We start from the raw sequence: 19,565 nt of genomic DNA on the forward strand, positions 1-19,565 counted from the left end.
CAAACCGCTCCATTAAAGTGAGAGTAGGGTCAGAACTATCTTCATCCTACATGCAAGAAGAAGGTGTCCCCCAAGGCAGCGTATTGAGTGTGACCTTGTTTGCTGTTGCTATTAATAGTCTCATTAGTCACATACCTCCTGGCATACAAGGATCACTATTTGTCGATGACTTTGCAATTTATTGTAGTGGATCATCTGCACTACAAGCATGCCAAAATCTTCAAATTGCAATAAATGCTGCTTCCGCATGGGCAAATTCTCGCGGATTCATGTTTTCTCCTCAGAAGACCAAAGCCATTCGCTTTACTCGTACTCGTAAAAGGGAAGAGATCCCCACCCTTTTCTTAAATGATTGTATTTTGCCATATGAGGATAGTGTCAAGTTTCTTGGAGTCATTTTCGACAAGAAAATGACATTTGGTCCCCATATAAATGACCTATCTATCAGGGTTAAGAAGTCACTGAACATTCTGAAAGTGATATCGCATTTTGATTGGGGTGCTGATAGAACAACTTTGCTTAGAATTTATACATCTTTGTGTCTGAGCAAGTTAGACTATGCATGCCAAATATATGGGTCAGCTACAAAGACTTTACTTGGAAAACTTGATATTGTTCACAATGCTGGGCTTCGCATCTGCACAGGTGCTTACAGAACATCTCCCATTGACAGTCTCTATGTTGATTCTGGCATACCTCCCCTTTCCATTCGCAGAGAGGAGTTGAGTTTGAGGTTTTTAGCTAGGTCCCTTGCTGTGAGAAACAATCCTAACTGTAAATATGTTAGGGCGCCTTTAGATCGGGCTCCTAACAGATCTAGAGTGCCTAAGCCTTTGGAAGTACAGCTGAAAAATGATGCTAGAGAAGTAGGCTTGTTAACAGCACAGATAGCAGAGGTAGGATATCCCAAGTCTCCTCCTTGGTGTAATCCACCTGTTAAAGTATGTTTTACGGCAGGAGGGAAAAATACCTTACCTAGTAGGGTAATGAAAAGTGAGTTTTTAAATCATGCTGCTCAACATCATGGGAAACATGTTTTTACAGATGGCTCCAAATCGGCTGCAGGAGTTGGAAGTGCAGCTGTGGTGGGGGATATTGTTATTAGAAGGAAACTCCCATCCTCTTGTTCAATTTTTACTGCTGAGTTGTACGCAATAATTCTCGCAGTCCAACATATTTTTAAAAATGGCAACCAAAATAGTTTTTATACAATTTTTACGGATTCCAATAGTGTTTTACTCTCATTAAAACAAATTATGCCAGGCCATCATCTAGTACAAGAGGTGCAGGACTGGTTAGTACTTCTGCAATCTAGGAAGAGTATCAGTGTTCACTTCTGTTGGGTCCCTGCCCATGTTGGGGTGGATGGGAATGAACAAGTTGATAAGGCAGCAAAGGAAGCTTCAGGGCTAAGTAATCCATCCCCCTTGAGTATTCCTTACAAAGATCTTAAAAGTGAGATTCATCTTTACTGTAAAAATAAGTGGCAAGCTCGATGGTCTGAACTGACCACCAATACAAAATTGAAACAAATCCACCCATTGGTGGATAAATGGTCATGTTGTAATTCTACAAGTAGAAGGGATACAATTATTTTAACTAGGCTGCGTATTGGCCATACACATGCAACGCACAATTATTTAATGAAGAGTGGGGAAGGGAGACAGGCCCCTCTTTGTAATACCTGTCAAGTGACAATGGATGTTAAACATATTTTAGTCGATTGTCCTGTTTTTAATCTCCAGAGGAGGACACATTTACTCCAGGACAAACCGTTAAGAGATATACTGGGGGAAAACTGTAATACCCTGAACTTGAGAAAATTTATACAAAGTATTGGGTTATATTACGAGCTATAATTGATTTTATTAATTTATTTATTTATTTTACCCTTTTAATCGCTATTTATTTCACATCTAGATTTTATTGTATGAAAGTGTTACGATTTGTATTAAAGGTTAAAATGATACTAAATGGTGTGAGTGTACAGATATGATTGAATGATTTTTGTTATATAGCGCTGAATGGCCTTTGATGCCCCAGTGCTTGGCTTAATGCCTAAATCCCATATATTCAATTCAAACCACTGCAGGTAAACCATGCTCCCTTGTGTTCTTAGTATTAAGATTAATACTGTCGCGTCCCCATACCCTGACGAGGTGGTATTGGGAGATTCCTAGCCTAGATTTCCATCTGAAGAACTCCAGGTAAACTTCCTAGGACAAGTCATTCTACTCACCTTCACACACACAGCTTATGTAGGCCGCAGCAGTTGCACAGCAATGCTAGTGAGGTGCAGGGACTCTTTATTTCCTGAGTACTTACACACTCAAATATGGAGTCCCCGGGCAAAGCCAGTATGGCAGGGACTTACCACCCTTCCTAAGGGGTGAGTCACCCATATTAAATAGCGTGGTTTGTATTTCAGTTTCGGAACAAAGGAAAAATTCGTAGATAATTTGTATTTTTTCTAACTATACAAACCTTAGCTATTTAATCAAACTTGCCCGCCAGCCCTATCCCCCTCTGTGAAGTCCTACCTCTAAGCAAAGTGAAGTATTCACTGGTGTGTGTGTGTGTGTGGGGGGGGGGGGGTAGCAGGCTACCCCTCCCTACCCCCAGCTAACTAGTGGTGGGGTAGTAAACCCTCGTCAAAAATCTAATGGCTCGTCATTCAGCTCTGCCGAAGTAATAACCCATATTAAATAGCTAAGGTTTGTATAGTTAGGAAAAATACAAATTATCTACGAATTTGTCATGTTTTGTTTACCATCCCCAGACTGGCCTCTCACACCCCCCCTTCACCTGCAATCCCTAGCCTCTCCTCAGGGTCTATTTACCCCCCTCCAAATTCTGAGGCTCCTACTATTGGGACGTGGGAAGTATTCGTGTCAGAACAAATGACAATTTCTAGGTAAAATGTATTTTTCCTAACATACTTACCACGTCCCAATAGGGTAACTGCCCCCTTTCCTTCCCCTCTATAGAACCTTTGTATCATATGTCACTTTTCCCTGAGACCAGTGGATAATGGCGGGTGTTGACATGGAAGGCTAGGCCTAGCATATCCTTGGGACATTCTAGGACAAAGAAGGGAGGTCAGGTCTTGCAGTTGCGAGGGGGTCTGGGGGATTGAGGGGGGGTGGTGGAAATCTGTTCGGTAAAGACACGTGTAGAGAGTACTCCTACTATTGTGACGTGGTAAGTATATTAGGAAAAATACAATTTACCTAGAAATTGTCATTTATTCCAACACGGAGTACTTACCTCGAACTACTTTCTTAGGAGTATCTGGGATCTCCTCCCTATCCGACCAAGAATTTAGCGCAGTCCCCCCTACCTCCGTTTTCCCTTGTTGGGTCCCTCCGTGGCAGAGGGATAGGTGTGCCCTGAGGCGACCCGGGGTCAGCGCGTGGGTGCGCTACTGGGTCGTTGTCGTCAGTAAGCATCTGGTCGCGGCGTAGATAACATCTCGCCGCTCTTTCTCACATCCCGTCCGACCCACCATTGTGTTCCACATGTTCCCTTTGTGTTTTCCTGTTCCTATCCCTTACTTGTGTTGCCTGTGGTTACCTTCATGGAATCCCAACGCCGTTGTCCCGGTGCCAAGGCCGGTAAGTCATGCAGGGCGTGGCTCTTCAAGGTTAACATTGATCCGCACACTTTGTGCACCACGTGTTGAGGCAGAGTATGTTCGCCTGCCTCCACGTGTCCGAAGTGTGAGTCCTGGCCGAAACTTCAATGGACGTTGCACGTCACAAAAAAGAAGAAGGCATCGAAGCGGTCACCAAAGATGCCTGGTCTCAGTTCGCCGATAACGTCTCCTTCAGCTCCTTCTGAGAGCGGTTCCCCTTCCCCTACCTAGAGTAGGGGACGAGGTAAGTCCGTTGTGGGGAAACAGCCCATTGCTGTTCCCCATGAGTCTGGTATTAATGAACCTAACTGCATTGTGCCTACACAGATGAGTGAGGAGTCTGCTATTGTTACGGGAGTGCTTTCGGTAGACGAGGTTCTGGTTCCCGCAGGAGATCAGGGACACCAGCCCCTTCCCCACCACCTTGGCAGTGTTTTGCAGGTACAGCGACTTCAGGGGCCGACCAAGACGGGAAAAGACGAGCCACGTGCTCTTCAGACCCCGACTCCATTGTGTGAATGGCGCCAAGGACGAAGAGTTTTCGGGCTGGTTTGCCTCACCTGGGTCACTGCTCACACCTCGGGTGCCCTCTGTTTCGCTACCTCCTGATATTATACAACCCATCACCTTGGTAGCACAATTGCAAGCCCCCATGTTGGTGGCAGAGGAATCAGGGACCTCGGATAGCTCCTCCTCTTCTTTGTCTTCCTCGGACGATACCTCATCCTCCAGCTCTTCGTCGTCGGAAGACTCAAGCGACCTGGAGATGAAGAAAAAGAGATCGAAGCGGAAGAAGTCGAGCTCGAACTCAGGCCCATCTAGGAAGAAGGCCAAAGTTGCTAAGAAAAAGAGCAAGAAGAAGAAGAGTTCCAAAAAGAAGAGGGCAAAATTGGGAAGGTTAGTTTTCCCCCTTGTGGGCCAGACAGGGCTCTTGCTGTTCCAGTGCCTGCCTCGGTGGCTGCTGGAGCCACTAACGTGCCTTTGCCCAGTGTCTCTTCGGGTCCGTCCACGCTTCGGATGCAGCCGTTGGCACACACTAGCTGTCTTTGCCCTTGCCCGGCAAGTTACCGGCTCCATCCGTTCAGCGGAGGCAGCCGCTGGCTCAGCCCAGCAACATTGTTCCCATGCCCAACGTCTCACTGACTCCATCCAGGCATCAGATGCAACTGCTGGCACAGCATGGCAGTCACTCGCCACGGATTCCTCCAGGAGGGGTTAGACCCATGACAGCTACCTCCTCCTCGAGGGCTCCATCCGTGATGGAGATAGCCGCTCTGTCGAGTCGGCCGGATGCCAGGGATACAACTGCCCCCACGGATCCAGCCGTGATTGAAGAATCAGCCGACTCGGCGGATCAAGTGGTAATGGGCTTAGTGGATGCTGGAGATTGTTCGCCTGATGAAGCATCCTCATACAGGAAAATTTTAGCCCTTATATGGCATCACCACAGGTTGGATGAGCCCAAACCATTCTCGGAGCAGGCCCGGCTTTCGGGGTTTGGGTAGGATGGTGGACAACCCTATTCACACGAAACCATCCTTGACCCTACCAGTAGCTCCAGACTTGTCCCTGGACATGGACCACGTCAACTGTTTTGTCTCGGGACACAAGAACTCCCTCAGGGCCCAAGGGTCCTTCAAGCTCCTGCCCGGGCTGAAGACCCAGAAGAAATTCTATGTGCCAGACAGGCTGCCTGCAGGGCCTCGAACAATGGAAGAAGCCGCTGCGGCTCTGAGCCAGGGGAGCACGGATGACAGGATCCTTTCTGCCCCCATGGTCTTCTCACAGGCGGAGGCCGCTATGTTTGAAGACACGTCTCAAGACATAATCAATGTGGCCTCCTGGTTGGACCTGTGGGATGCACTTTAGCAGGCTTTCACCTCTCCCACGATCTCTCGGTGCCTGAGAATCAAGCCCTATTGCATGAGCTCATATGCTCTGGGGGAAAGCATGAAATTCTTAACATTCCAGTCCTTGACTCAGGCAGCAAACTGGATCTTGAGAAGGAGACAGTGCTAAACAGGCTCCCTCGTAGACTCCCCGAACGTGAGGCCAAGTTCCTGCGGAATGCTCCGGTGTGGGGTGAGACCCTGTTCCCCCTACAGACGGTAGCAGAGACCATGGAGAGAGTGGGGAAACTGAAGGACTCGGCTGAACCTAAGCAGCCAGCAACGAGACGCCCTCCACATAGGAGACAGTCTGTGGACGGGGCCTACCCGTCTACATCACCAGCTAGACAGGCCTCCTCCCCTTCTTGGCATCAGTCCTCGCGGCCCTCCCACAGAGGTTGGTGCCCCAGCCCAGGCCTCCTTTAGGCAGAAGTACTCGGGCTCGAGACGAGGCCGCTCAAACCGTCTCCCCAGAAGGAGATAGGAAGAGAGGCTCCCCTACACCTTCCCACGCCACAGGTGGGGAGATGCCTCAAATACCATTGGCAAGACAACGGTGCAGACCCATGGTCCATGTCAGTCCTTAGGGAGGTATACAGGATTTCCTTCCTGACGGAAACACCACCTCTGATTCCCGAGCATCGGGCAGAGTGGCTGGCCCCCAAGGATCACATGAAGAAAGCAGCCTTCCAGGAGGAGGTGTCGGCCATGTTGAACAAAGGAGCACTGCAACCCGTCCGGGAATTGTCCCCGGGGTTTTACAGCAGGCTCTTCCTGGTGGAGAAAGCTATGGGGGGTTGGAGACCAGTCATCGACCTCTCGGCCCTTAACAAGTTCATCAGAAAGACGTCTTCCAAGATGGACATACCGAAGTCGGTACTGGCAGCCTTGAGGGAAGGGGACTTCATAATGTCCCTGGACCTCAAGGACGCCTACTTTCAGATCCCCGTACACCCCTCCAGCAGGAAGTTCCTCAGGGTGAAGTGGGAAGCCCAGTCTCTGCAGTTCAGGACCCTCTGCTTCGGCCTGTCGACGGCACCTCAGGTCTTCACGAGGGTTTTCACCGTAGTATCAGCCTGGGCACACAAGCAGGGCATCAGGCTGATCAGGTACCTCGACGACTGGTTGCTTCTTTCAGCCTCAGAGGCAGCCTTAAAGGAGCAGGGAGCAAAGCTGTTACAGCTCTGCAGGGAACTGGGGGTTACCATCAATCGGGACAAGTCCCAGTTGATCCCCACCACCAGGATGACGTACCTGGGGATGGTCCTGGACTCCCAGGTAGCAAGGGCATTCCCTTCTCAAGAGAGACTGGACAACCTAGACCACATAATTCGACCATTCCTAGCAAATGCGGCAGTGAGGGCCAAGGATTGGCAGCTACTCGTGGGCCACCTGGTCTCGGAGAAGCTAGTTCCTCAGGGGAGACTCAAGCTGAGGCCAGTCCAATGGAATCTGAAGGACCTCTGGCCACCGGGAGACTCGCCTCAGTCCTTAGTCATGATGACCCCAGCTACCAGAAACATGCTCCTCTGGTGGTACGACAGGGCAAACACCCTACGGGGTGTGCCATTCTCGTCCACTCCTCCGGAGATGTTGCTCTTCACGGACGCGTCAAAGGAGGGGTGGGGAGCCCATCTGCTCGAAGAGACAGCAGAGGGAAAGTGGTCCCTGGAGAAGCTTCTCCACATAAAACCTGCTCGAGCTGCTGGCGGTTCAAAAGGCCTTTGCAATATTTGCCCATCGGCAGCGGGGAAACTCAATAGCCCTCATGTGCGACAACGCCACCGTGGTGACTTACATAAAGAAGCAAAGAGGATTAAGATCAAGGGAGCTGTGCGATATCACGGCTCGAGTCCTGGAATGGGCTGAGAGGAATCACATCATTCTCATAGCCAGGTTCATTCCAGGGAAGAGAAACATTCTAGCTGACGGACGGCCTCAGCAGAGCAGGGCAAGTAGTTGGGTCGGAGTGGTCCCTACACCCACAGGTGGCTCAGAAGGTCCTACAGTTGTGGGGCTCACCGGTGATAGACCTGTTCGCCACAAGGCTCAACACGAAGCTCCCCGTGTTCTGTTCTCCTGTGCCAGACCCGGCAGCAGCGTTCGAGGACGCCTTCCAGCACTCATGGGAGGGACTCGACGTGTATGCCTTAACCCCCCTTCGGAATTCTCAGGCAGGTGCTCAACAGGCTCAGGCAATCAAGGACAACAGTGATAACTTTGGTAGCGCCCTGGTGGCCGGAGAGGGAGTGGTTCGCGGATCTACAGGACCTGGCCACCCTTCCTCCGTGGCCTCTACCAGTAAGGGAAGACCTTCTGCACCAGCCTCACTTTCGAAGGTTTCACGAAAACCCTCAGTGCCTCCAGCTACACGCGTGGAGGTTATCGAGCGTCTCTTGAGGAAAGAAGGATACTCGGGGAAGACAGCTTCGAGGATGTCAGGTTATCTGCGGAAGTCCTCGATCATTGTGTACCAGGCCAAGTGGGCCACGTTTGTGAAGTGGTGTGCCACACAGAATCTGAGACCTCTGGATGCATCAGTCCACAAGATTGCAAACTTCCTGGTCCACCTGAGGGACGACCTGCGGGTCTCCATTCCAGCCATCAAGGGGGTCCGAGCAGCCCTGAGGCAGGTCTTTCAGCTCAGAGGCATCGACCTGGGGGCCTCTCGCCAGATTACCATGCTCATCAGAAGTTTTGAGCAGTCTTGTTTCCCCCACGCCACTCGGGTCCCGCAGTGGGACGTGGCCAAGGTCCTCAAAGTTTTGACAAAGTTTTTCGAGCCCCTCAAGGATATTCTAGATAAAGACCTAACCCTCAAGACGGTGTTCTTACTGGCTCTGGCCTCAGCCAAGCGCGTTAGTGAACTCCACAGCTTGTCATTCGAGGTCTCGCACTCGAGAGGGTCGAAGGACCTGTCCTTCAAGTTTCTGTCTGAGTTTGTGGCCAAAACGCAGAACCCGGCCATTGCAGACCTGAGGTTCGAGGGGTTCTCTGTCCCGGCGATCCCTCACTCGGACAACCCGGAAGACTTGCTCCTGTGCCCAGTGAGAACGGTCAGGAAATACCTCAGCAGGACAGCCAGACTCTGGCCGGGCATCAAAAGTCTGTTTGTCTCCTCAGGCCCGGTAAAGAAGGCATTGTCGAAGAACACGATCTCCTTCTGGCTTCGGCAAGTCATCAAGAGAGCTTATGCCAGTGAGGGGTCTACAGCCCCTGGTACCCCGCGACCCCATTATATTAGAGGTCTTAGCACTTCATTGGCCTTTGACAGCAACATAGCAGTGGGCCAAATCATGCGAGCAGGCACATGGTCCAGGCAATCCACCTTTACGGCCCACTACCTGAAAGACTGCACGAGGAAGTCCCTGGACTCCTCCATTGGACCAGTGATTTCCGCCCTTCAACAAGTTTAGAGCTACGGCTCCGGGTAGCCCAAGAGAAGTAATTGCGAGCGACATAGGTTCCCCTCTTACTCCCCTTTCCCTTCTCTTCCCTCCTACCATGTGAGAGAGGATGTTTTGGAAGCCCATGTCCGGATTATTTATAAAGGCGAGTTTATACAAACAAGTAGACTTTGCGTGCATCCCCTGACTCTCCTACCCTGTTCTTATGTCGTCTGGACCTAGCTGCCTATCTAGGTCCCGTGCCCTTGAATGGTAGTGGTGGGTTTTCCGGCCTGTAAGTCTACCCCCGCCTCCTAAACTGTAAGTCTCCTAAGAAAGTAGTTCGAGGTAAGTACTCCGTGTTGGAACAAATCACAAATTTTAAGTAATTTGTATTTTTCCTAACAGTACTTACCTCGAACTACTTTCGGGTCATTGCCCACCCATCCTGCCCCGGGTGCCTTACAAATGAGTGTCTACCTCGAACACCTGGTGTTTGAGTTAGACACTCGTATGCTTACTGACGACAACGACCCAGTAGCGCACTCACGCTCTGACCCCGGGTCGCCTCAGGGACCACATATCCCTCCGCCACGGAGGGACCCAACAAGGGAAAACGGAGATAGGCGGGACTGCGCAAAATTCTTGGTCGGATAGGGAGGAGATTCCAGATACTCCTAAGAAAGTAGTTCGAGGTAAGTACTGTTAGGAAAAATACAAGTTACTTAAAATTTGTGATATTTGCATGTTCAGTTTAGTAAAGTAGTACTATAATAGTTTTGTTAGTGGTCATATGCTGACAATATAATACGTACTTGATATTTAGAGGTTATCCAAAAATAACTTTACTAATGCATATTGTTTTTCTTATTGTAGAGTGATGAAGATCTCATTAGTACATGATTTGGCTGAAAGCATAGTTGGCGATATAACTCCGACCTGTGGTGTATCCTCCGAAGATAAACATAAACGAGAAATGGCAGCTATGGAACATTTTGCTAAGCTTGTTGGAGAAAAAGCTGGGAATGAAATGTTTAATCTGTTTTTGGTAAGCATCTTATATTCATAGCTTCATTTAAAATTGCAATGGGATTTATTCTTGCATGATCTTTATTCAGTTTTGATAGGACTTTTAGTTATCTATTCTTTATGGTATTATAATTTAATGGCAGATGTTTAAAACTACAAAATCTGTGAAAACTAACCAAACAATACCTCTTTTGATGAAGACTTTCAATACTAAGGCACTCAAAATTATTATTCTGTTAAAGTTACATTATCTGTTGAGACAAGTGTCATTTTTCTAGGCGTGTAATGTAAAATTGGGAGCAAGTATTTTCATTGGACATGGCAAAAGGGAATGGATGAAAGGCAGAGAGCTTTGCATATAGGACCAAAACTATGCTGAAATGACATTTAACACCGTATGGGGAAGTGTGAGTTACATGAGGCACACAATAAATGGCACTCCCTTACAGGTCATACAATCTAGAAAGGCTTCGCCACAGTCAAAGACCCTTGTTAGGGTTAATCACACCAGTTGGCAAGTCTGATTTAGATTTTTAAAACGTTTTGTGTATTTTTCATTTTTTGTTTTGGTAGGACTAAACTTAGATGATTGAATATGGCTGTAGATAATGATGAAAATACTGAGAAATCATTAGGGAAATCAAGGTGGATGACAGCACCTTATTAACATACATGGTAAAATGTGTCAAGCTCTGCTACTTTTGCAAAGCCCAGTTTCGACAGACTGAAATGTAAGATTCTAAATCCATTGTTTGTATATGTAGATGCAAGCCATTGGTAGTCAATTGGAAAAAAAGGGATGTGTAGGTTTGGGCTCAACTTGTGACAATATCTTGACAAATTTAGGCTATATCCTTCATAAGGATAAGTAGAGTGGTGAACCCTCTCTCTTTATTGCAATTTTGATAACTATATGAATTATTATTATTACTAGCTAAGCTACAACCCTAGTTGAGGGCTCCAACAGGGAAAAATAGGCCAGTAAGGAAAGGAAACAAGGAAATAAATAAATGATATAAGAAGTAATGAACTATTGAAATAAAATATTTTAAAAACATTAAAACAGATATTTTATGTGTAAACTATAAAAAGACATGTCAGCCTGTTCAACATAAAACATTTGCTGCAAGTTTGAACTTTTTGAAGTTCTACTGATTCAACTACCCGACTAGAGATCATTCCACAACTTAGTCACAGCTGGAATAAAACTTCTAGAGCACTGTTTAGTATTGAGCCTCATGATGGAGAAGGCCTGGCTATTAGAATTAACTGCATGCCTAGTATTACTAACAGGATAAACTGTTCGGGAAGATTTGAATGTAAAGGATGGTCAGAATTCTAAAAAATCTTATGCAACATGCATAATGAACTAATTGAATGACTGTGCCAGATTAATACCTAGATCAGGAATAAGAAATTTAATAGACCATAACTTTCTGTCTAACAAATTAAGATGAGAATCAGCAGCTGTAGACCAGACAGGAGAACAATACTCGAAACAAGGTATAATGGAAAAATTAAAACACTTCTTCAGAATAGATTGATCAGCAAAAATCTTAAAAGACTTTCTCAATAAGCCAATTTTTTGTGCAATTGAAGAAGACGCAGATATAATGTTTCTCAAAAGTAAATTTGCTGTTGAGAATCACACCCAAAATTTTAAGTCATATACAAAGTTAAAGAAACATTATCATTGCTGAGATCTGGATGTTAAGGAGCCACTGTCCTTGACCTACTGACCATCATTCTTTGAGTTTTGTTAGGATTCAATTTTATACCCCATAATTTGCACCATGCACTAATTTTAGCTAGATCCCTGTTAAGGGATAATAAATAATAAAGGCCAGGCTTACAGACTATTTTTGGGTATAGGACTTATTAAGATAGTGTATGTTAACAAAACCCTTTGTACATATTACAGAGTGAAATTTCTAGTACTGTATTGTATAAGTAAAAATTGTACTTTTTGAAAAAATATTGAAAATATCTTATGTAAAAGTCATAAGGGTCACACTAAAATTGCATAATACATTGTCAAATGGAACATGAAGTTATTTCAGTCATTCTTCCCACTAGCCAATGCTGGTTATCCCTAGACTTATGCTTAAAAGTAAAAGAAAAAAAAAATAGAGAACTTGGCTTTGCCAGTTCTGTTATTTATCGTGCTCCTCGCCAGGATGAGACCATCTTATTAACATCTTTTCATTTGGCTTAGTGAATTTCATGATTGTTTCTGTCTTGTTATTGATCTGAACTTTATGGATTTGCAATTCAGTCCACAAATCTGACAGTAATATATTATATTTTATCAAATATTGTGTTAGAAGAAAGATAAAGCACAGAAGAGCCATAATAGAATATTAAAAGGCTACATATAAAGGCATGTATGCCAAAAAAAAACGTCATCATCTTTCTCTAGTTACTGTGTCCAACCAATGATTTATTAAAGGCTCTTAATTTCAAATTATCCATTAAATCACTCAAGCCAAAATTTTCTTCAAAAAGGTGGAATTGCAGATGAACTGCAATGCAGTTATATCTTGTCATTGAAAATAATAATGTACCATGCTTTTCCAATGAATGAAATAGAAACTAGGACAGTTGCATTTATTTAGTTAGTTCTTAAGGGTGCTCATGTTACTCAGCCAGCAAAAATAAAATAAAATGGTACCATAGAAATTTGCAGATATTTGGAACTGAAAATAATAACTGGAGGGAGAAAATAGTTATGACCATAATATTCTTAAACTTTCGTATGCCACAATTTATGCACATGGCTTTAGAGATTTATGTTATGTTCTGTTCAATGATGTTACTTTTTACTCCGTATATTTAGGATTGTAATATTTAAGAAAAAAAAAAAAATCATTGGGATTTTTGTTTTTCTTATATTTGTTTTCTGGAAACTGACATCTAGTAAATGGCTTTAGTTTGTTTCATAAGAATTTGCTCGTGAAAAATATCAACTGAAAATAGTATACAACTAATCTCATCACTTTTGCATATTTTCCCTATACTGTATTGTGTGATTAATTTTTATTTTGCATGTACTGAATACACAAAACTTTGAAGCAAGAAACATTCCAGAAAATAATTGAACATACATGTCTTTTTAAGGAATATGAAGATCAGAAGACTCCTGAAGCTTTAATGGTGAAGGACTTGGACAAATTTGATATGATTCTGCAGGCATTTGAATATGAAACCGATCAAGATCGTCCTGGAACTTTAGAGGAATTCTTTAAGTCAACAGAAGGAGCCTTTAAACATCCAAAAGTCAAGAAATGGGTAGAAGAACTATACAAACAAAGGAGTGCAACTGTGAATGATGATAAATGTGATGGATGATACTCCTATTCTTGAACAGCAACCTAAAGCTTTGAACCAAAGTACAGTAAAGTATCTTGAAATGTTTTGCTTTGTCGACCAGGTAGGCAGTAGATTGGTGGTAAGTATCTACTAATTTTTGACATGATATAAGTGGAATTTGTACTTTGTATCATTTAGGAAAGATACTGACAAAATTGGATTATAACTGTTTTTACTGTGCCTTTTTTTTTTTTTTTATAAAATGTTTTTATATAAGGAACAGGTGACTTTAATCTATTGTGTTATGCATACTGGCATGCAGTGTGCCATTTATTTCATGTGATATCCTTCATAGAAGATTTAAAGTTTTGGACCTATACACTATTACAGTTTGTGCAATCATGCAAAGGTTATGTCTATAAACTAAGTTACACAGTAAATTACCGTGTTTGCAGTGCCAGATAAACTACATTTTACCTTTGTAGTCCTCTTTATCTTTATGTTGAAATACAGTATGGGTTCTAGTTTTATTGAGCCGTATTTACAGCACATTTTCTGTTTCATTATGCCATATTCACAGCACATTATGACCATTACACCAAGAATACATACAGATTCATTCAAAGCAGATTATCCATGCATTATAATACTGGAAAGATAACTATTTGATTAGTCCTTTGAAACATAGTGCATGGATAAGTGGCTTGACAGTTCTGCTTCTGAGAAGCAGTGATTTATGTTGTTTCACCTCTTGGTATTTAATGTATCAAGATATCCGCATGCCATAAGGAAGAGAGAAGTGTCTCTCACATCAGTTATTTTGTTTTGCATCAACTATTTTGTCTTGATATAAAATGATTATAAATAACATAAATTTTATACATCCTTATCTTATAGTACTACTGTGTAATATACTTATGAATAAAAACCTAGCACTGCTAAGTTTCAATCTTATTGTAACTTGAAAATCAGGGAGAGGAATCTCTAGCACTGCTAAGTTTCAATCTTATTGTAACTTGAAAATCAGGGAGAGGAATCTCTAGCACTGCTAAGTTTCAATCTTATTGTAACTTGAAAATCAGGGAGAGGAATCTCTAGCACTGCTAAGTTTCAATCTTATTGTAACTTGAAAATCAGGGAGAGGAATCTCTGGCAGGCCTGGAAAGAAATGAAATTGCATTGTCATCTAAATCAAGAAAAATGTTAAAATTCATCATGATACATTTACCTCTCATAATGAGTGCATTAAGACAAGTAAAACCCTTAAATTTTTGTTAAAGTGGTATTGAAGCAAAAACTTTTTTGACAATGGCTCCCTTGTTCATGGTTAGTTCATAACTGGTGTATTTTTGCTTTTTTTTTTTATTACATTGCCCTTTATATCAGAAATATTTACTTTTTACAATTAAAGTGCTATGTGGTCTCCAAGGACTTTCCTGTGAAAGGCTAAAACAGCGACTCCAATATGACATAAATAACAAAGAAATATTGTATAAGGGAAACCCTTGAGTTCAGAGTTGTTAGAACTTGACACAGCACCTCAGTTGCCGAAATTCGTCTGCTGAATGACATCATTACTATAGCATGTCATCACCTTGTGGAAAGGAACCATTATCCCAGTTGGAGACAGTGCTACAATCACATCAATTTGCACCCAACCATTATCCCTTTTACCCCCAAAGGACGTACTGGTACGTTTCACAAAACCCATCCCTTTACCCCCATGGATGTACCGGTACGTCCTTGCAAAAAAATGCTATAAATTTTTTTTTTTTTCATATTTTTGATAATTTTTTGAGAAAATTCAGGCATTTTCCAAGAGATTGAGACCAACCTGACCTCTCTATGACAAAAATCAAGGCTGTTAGAGCAATTTAAAAAAAATATACTGCAAAATGTGCTGGGAAAAAAATAACCCCTTGGGGGTTAAGGGTTGGAAATTTCCAAAGAGCCTGGGGGTAAAAGGGTTATCTTCTATTTTTCATTGAGGAAAAAATAAAGCCATGATTGTTGATGTGTAATAAGAATACTGAAATGGTTCAGTAGCAGTATTCAAGTCGTTCTGCATTTTGTTACTAGGAGAGGCAACTGGAGATATTCCAAAGAAAACAGAGTGGCTGGTAAGTCACATAGAGGCAGAGTATCTCATCAATGAAGCTTTGAGTTTAGGGTCTTAGCCTTTGTTTTGGTGAACGCTGAAACTTTTCTTAGTGGCATAAAGCACAGTCTCGAGGTCTGGATTTGTTGTGGATGTCAAAACCACCTCTATACTGGAGCTTTCAACAGAACCGTGGAACATGACTTTTGCCAAAAGAACCTAATTTTTTTGTTAGCAAGAGGCTGAAAAGAGCAGTCATAGAAATGTGTAGGTTTTTAAAATTTTAGGCCAGACTACTCAGTATACCAAAGAAAGACCTCCCTAGAGAGGAATGATCCTTAACCTGTCTTTTCTCAACAAACATATCAGGTGTGCGGCTTATAAAATGATGACCTGTCCGCCGATTACTACACCGAAGGGCTTGGAAAAATTAGCATCTGTTTTAAAATGACAAGAATGTTGCTAAAGAAAACTACCTCCATAGAGAGGGAAGAGGTGAGGGGAGTTTCATCACAGTAAATTTTTTTTGTAGGAAGTAGAAAATTTTAGTGACATGAAAATGACAAATTTGTAGATAATTTGTATTTTTCCTAACTATACTTTCGGCGTAGCGGAAATGACGAGCCATTAAAGTTTAGCGAGGGTTAACTAACCACACCGCTAGTTAGTGGAGGGTAGGGGAGGGTAGCTTGCTACCACCCACCCACACCTGTGATTGAGCTCACTTTGCTTGGCAGTAGGACTTCAAGGGGGATAGGGCTGGCGGGCAAGTTTGTATAAATGGCTAAGGTTTGTATAGTTAGGAAAAATACAAATTATCTACAAATTTGTCATTTGTTCCGTAACTGGAATATATACCATGCTATTTATTAGGGGTGACTCACCCATTAGGAAGGGTGGACGGCCCTGCCAATCTGGCTTTTGGCTTTACCCGGGGGCTCCTTATCTGAGTGTGTCAGTACTCAACAATAAGGAGTTCCTGCACCTCGCTAAAACCTTGCTACGCAAGCTGTGTGTTGAGGTATAAGAAGTGTGACTGTCCAGGTAAAGTTATTCAAGTGTCTTTAGAAGGAAAAACTGTAACCAAGACTTTCCCAATACCACGTCACCAGGGTATGGGGACGCAACAGTATTAAGTCTTAATACTAGGAACACAAGGGAGCATGGTTTTACCTGCAGTGGTTTGAGGTCAGCTGTGCAGAGAACCCAGGATGCTGCGTTCCCCCAAGAGAGGGGAGGATGAAGAAAAGAATAAGAGCCAGTCAAATCTTTTCCATTCACGCAGATTAAAACTGGGTAACAATGCCCTCAACCTTCTTCTACTTGTTCAATAAGGAGCTGTTGTGCAACCACCACAGGACCGATAGAGAATGTATCGAATCTCCTGTGGGTCATGTCTTGCAGGTAGTGGGATGTGAATATTGTCTGACGATTCCACACCCCAGCTTGAAGAATCTGCGTCACTGAGCAATTTTTCTTGAATGCCAGGGACGTAGCTACGCCTGACATCATGAGCTCTAGGGCAACGTGAAGGAGGAGGGTCTGGATTCAATGCACGGTCTATGACCTTGCGAATCCATGCTGAGATGGTGCTTGGTGACCCAACTCTTGGTCCTTCCTGTGCTGACGAATATTGCAGGCACACAAGGATGGGCTGCGGCTGTTCTCTTAAGGTAAAGCCTCAAACTCCTCACTGAGCAGAGTAAGAGATGGTCTGGGTCATCTGTTACAGAACGGAGACTAGAAATCCGGAAGGAGTCACAGAACGGAGACTAGAAATCCGGAAGGAGTCGAACCGAGGATCAGCTACTCCCGGGTTCTGAGTCTTAGCAATAAACTCTGGGATGAAGCTGAACGTTACCTCCCCCATCCCCTTGAATGGATGATGTTGTATGAGACCATGAAGTTCATTGACTCGTTTGGCCGAAGCCAAAGCTAGAAGGAACACCGTCAGGTGGCGATCTGTAGCCTGGCATAATGGTTCATAGGAAGGTCTCTTAAGAGACTTGAGAACTCGAACCACATTCCATAGGGGAGGTCTCACTTCAGACTGAGGACAGGTAAGTTCATAACTCTGTATGAGTAAGTTAAGTTCTAGTGATTTAGAATTGTCCATTCCTTTCAGTCTACAGGCGAGGCTCAAGGCTGAGCGATAGCCTTTTACTGCCGTGACGGACAGGCGCATTTCTTTACGCAAATACACGAGGAACTCCGCTATTGCTGGAATAGTGGTATCGAGAGGAGAGATACCCCTTCCATGACACCAACCACAGAAGACTTTCCACTTTGCCTGGTAGACTGCAGCTAATGACTTTCGCAGGTGTCCAGACATCCTAATCGCAATTTGCGAAAAACCTCTCGGAGAGGAGATGCTGCATAGTCTCCAGTCGTGAAGTCGTAGCGATGCTACTGCTTTGTGGAATATGTTGCCATGTGGTTGTTTGAGTAGATTGTGTGGAGGAGGGAGTTCTCTTGGGGGCTCCGATAGGGGTTGCAGAAGGTCCGGAAATCATTCTGCGTGATGATATACCGGAGCTATGAGGGTCATTGAAAGATTGACCAATGTTCTGGTCTTGTTGAGTACCCTCCTCATCAGACAGAACAGGGGGAAAGGCGTAAACGTCTATGTTGTCCCACCGTTGTTGGAATGCATCTTGCCAGAGAGCCTTAGGGTCTGGGACTGGGGAACAATACAATGGGAGCCTGAAGTTCAGGGATATTGCGAAGATGTCCCCTGTCAGAGAACCGCACAAAGTCAGGACTTTGTTGGCTACTAGATGATCCAAAGACCACTGGGTACTCACTATCTGAGATTCTCTGCTCAGGTTGTCGGCGAGCACATTCCTTTTGCCCAGAATAGAGCGTGCCGATAGTGGTATCGAGTAGATCTAAGCCCATCTCAGTATCTCTACTGCTAGATGGGATAGGTGCTGCGAAAAAGTATCTCCTTGCTTGTTGATGTAAACCACTACTGTGGTATTGTCGCTCATCACCAACACCGAGTGGCCCGCCAGGAATTGTTGGAACTATTGAAGGGCCAGAAAGACGGCCTTCATCTCAAGGAGATTTATGTGGAGGTACCCTTCTGACTGACCAGAGGCCTGAGGTCGTGTGGTGCAGCATGAGGCCCCCCCCTTTTTTTTTTTTTGAAGTCTGAAAACAGCATCAAATCAGGGGGAAGGATGATAAAATCCACTCCCTTTAGTAGATTCTTGTCTGCCACCCACCACTCGAGGTCCGTCAGTTCCGCTGATCCCATGGGGATTCGGATGTCCGGGGAATCGCGAGTCTGATTCCACCGGGACGAGTCGCCACTGGAGGGATCTCATCCTAAGGCAACCATTGGGAACTAGACGGGCCAGTGATGAAAGGTGACCGAGAAGACGTAACCACGTTTGTGCTGAAAGTTCTTCTCGTCTGAGAAAGGTCTCTGTGTAGGAAGCAGGAATGACTTCTCGAGATTTACCATGATCCCTAGATCTTGGCAAAGTCTCAGAAGTTTGTCTCGGTGTTGAAGAAGGGTTGACACTGAGTCTGCTAGGATTAGTCAGTCGTCCAGATAGCGGAGGAGACTGATGCTAATCCAGTGTGCTCAAGGTGACACTAGGGCAAACACTCTGGTGAAAACTTGAGGTGCTGTGGAAAGAATGAAGCACAGCACCTTGAACTGGTACTTCTTGTTGTCTAGGCTGAATCGTAAGTACTTCCTTGAAGACGGATGGACTGGGATCTGGAAGTATGGGTCCTTTAGGTCCAGTGTACACATGAAGTCCTGAGATCTTACCGCTAGTCTGACCATGTCTGCCGTTTCCATGCTGAACGGAGTTTGTTTGACAAACTTTTTCAGGGCTGAGTGGTCGATGACTGGTCTCCAGCCTCCAGACACCTCTCTTACAAGAAAGAGTTGACTGAAGAAGCCTGGGGACTCGTCGTGGACTTCTTGGAGAGCGCGCGCCCTTCTTCAACAGGGTCTGGACTTCTGCTCGAAGGGCCTGCCCCCTTGCCGATCCCATGGCAAGGGAGTCTATTGACACTGGATTCCTGGTCAGGGGAGGGAGAGATGTTATGAACAGTACGCGATATCCTAGACGAATCACGGAGATTGTCCAGGGATCGGCCCTGAGTTGCTTCCACCTGTCTGAGCATCTTTGTAGGCATCCCCCCACTGGCGGAGACGCAGGCGGAGTGCCTATCCTAGCGTTTGCGGCCTCGGCTGCTCC

At 44.7% G+C, this 19,565-nt stretch overlaps 2 protein-coding genes across 2 annotated transcripts in view; both read left to right on the plus strand.

The window, feature by feature from the left end:
• The window catches only part of LOC137627641 (5'-deoxynucleotidase HDDC2), a 71,052-nt gene extending 57,588 nt beyond the window's left edge, over positions 1–13,464 (plus strand). Inside the window, exons 3-4 of the mRNA XM_068358780.1 lie at positions 9,786–9,957; positions 13,056–13,464. Of these exons, the coding sequence (XP_068214881.1) occupies positions 9,786–9,957; positions 13,056–13,286 (403 nt within the window). The 3' untranslated portion in view covers positions 13,287–13,464. The remainder of the gene's footprint in view (positions 1–9,785; positions 9,958–13,055) is intronic.
• Positions 1–19,565, plus strand: part of LOC137627644 (uncharacterized) — a 598,615-nt gene that overhangs the window by 415,177 nt on the left and 163,873 nt on the right. The window lies entirely within an intron of this gene.

The sequence above is a fragment of the Palaemon carinicauda genome, chromosome 35 (assembly GCF_036898095.1).
Source record: "Palaemon carinicauda isolate YSFRI2023 chromosome 35, ASM3689809v2, whole genome shotgun sequence".
Lineage (NCBI taxonomy): Eukaryota > Metazoa > Arthropoda > Malacostraca > Decapoda > Palaemonidae > Palaemon > Palaemon carinicauda.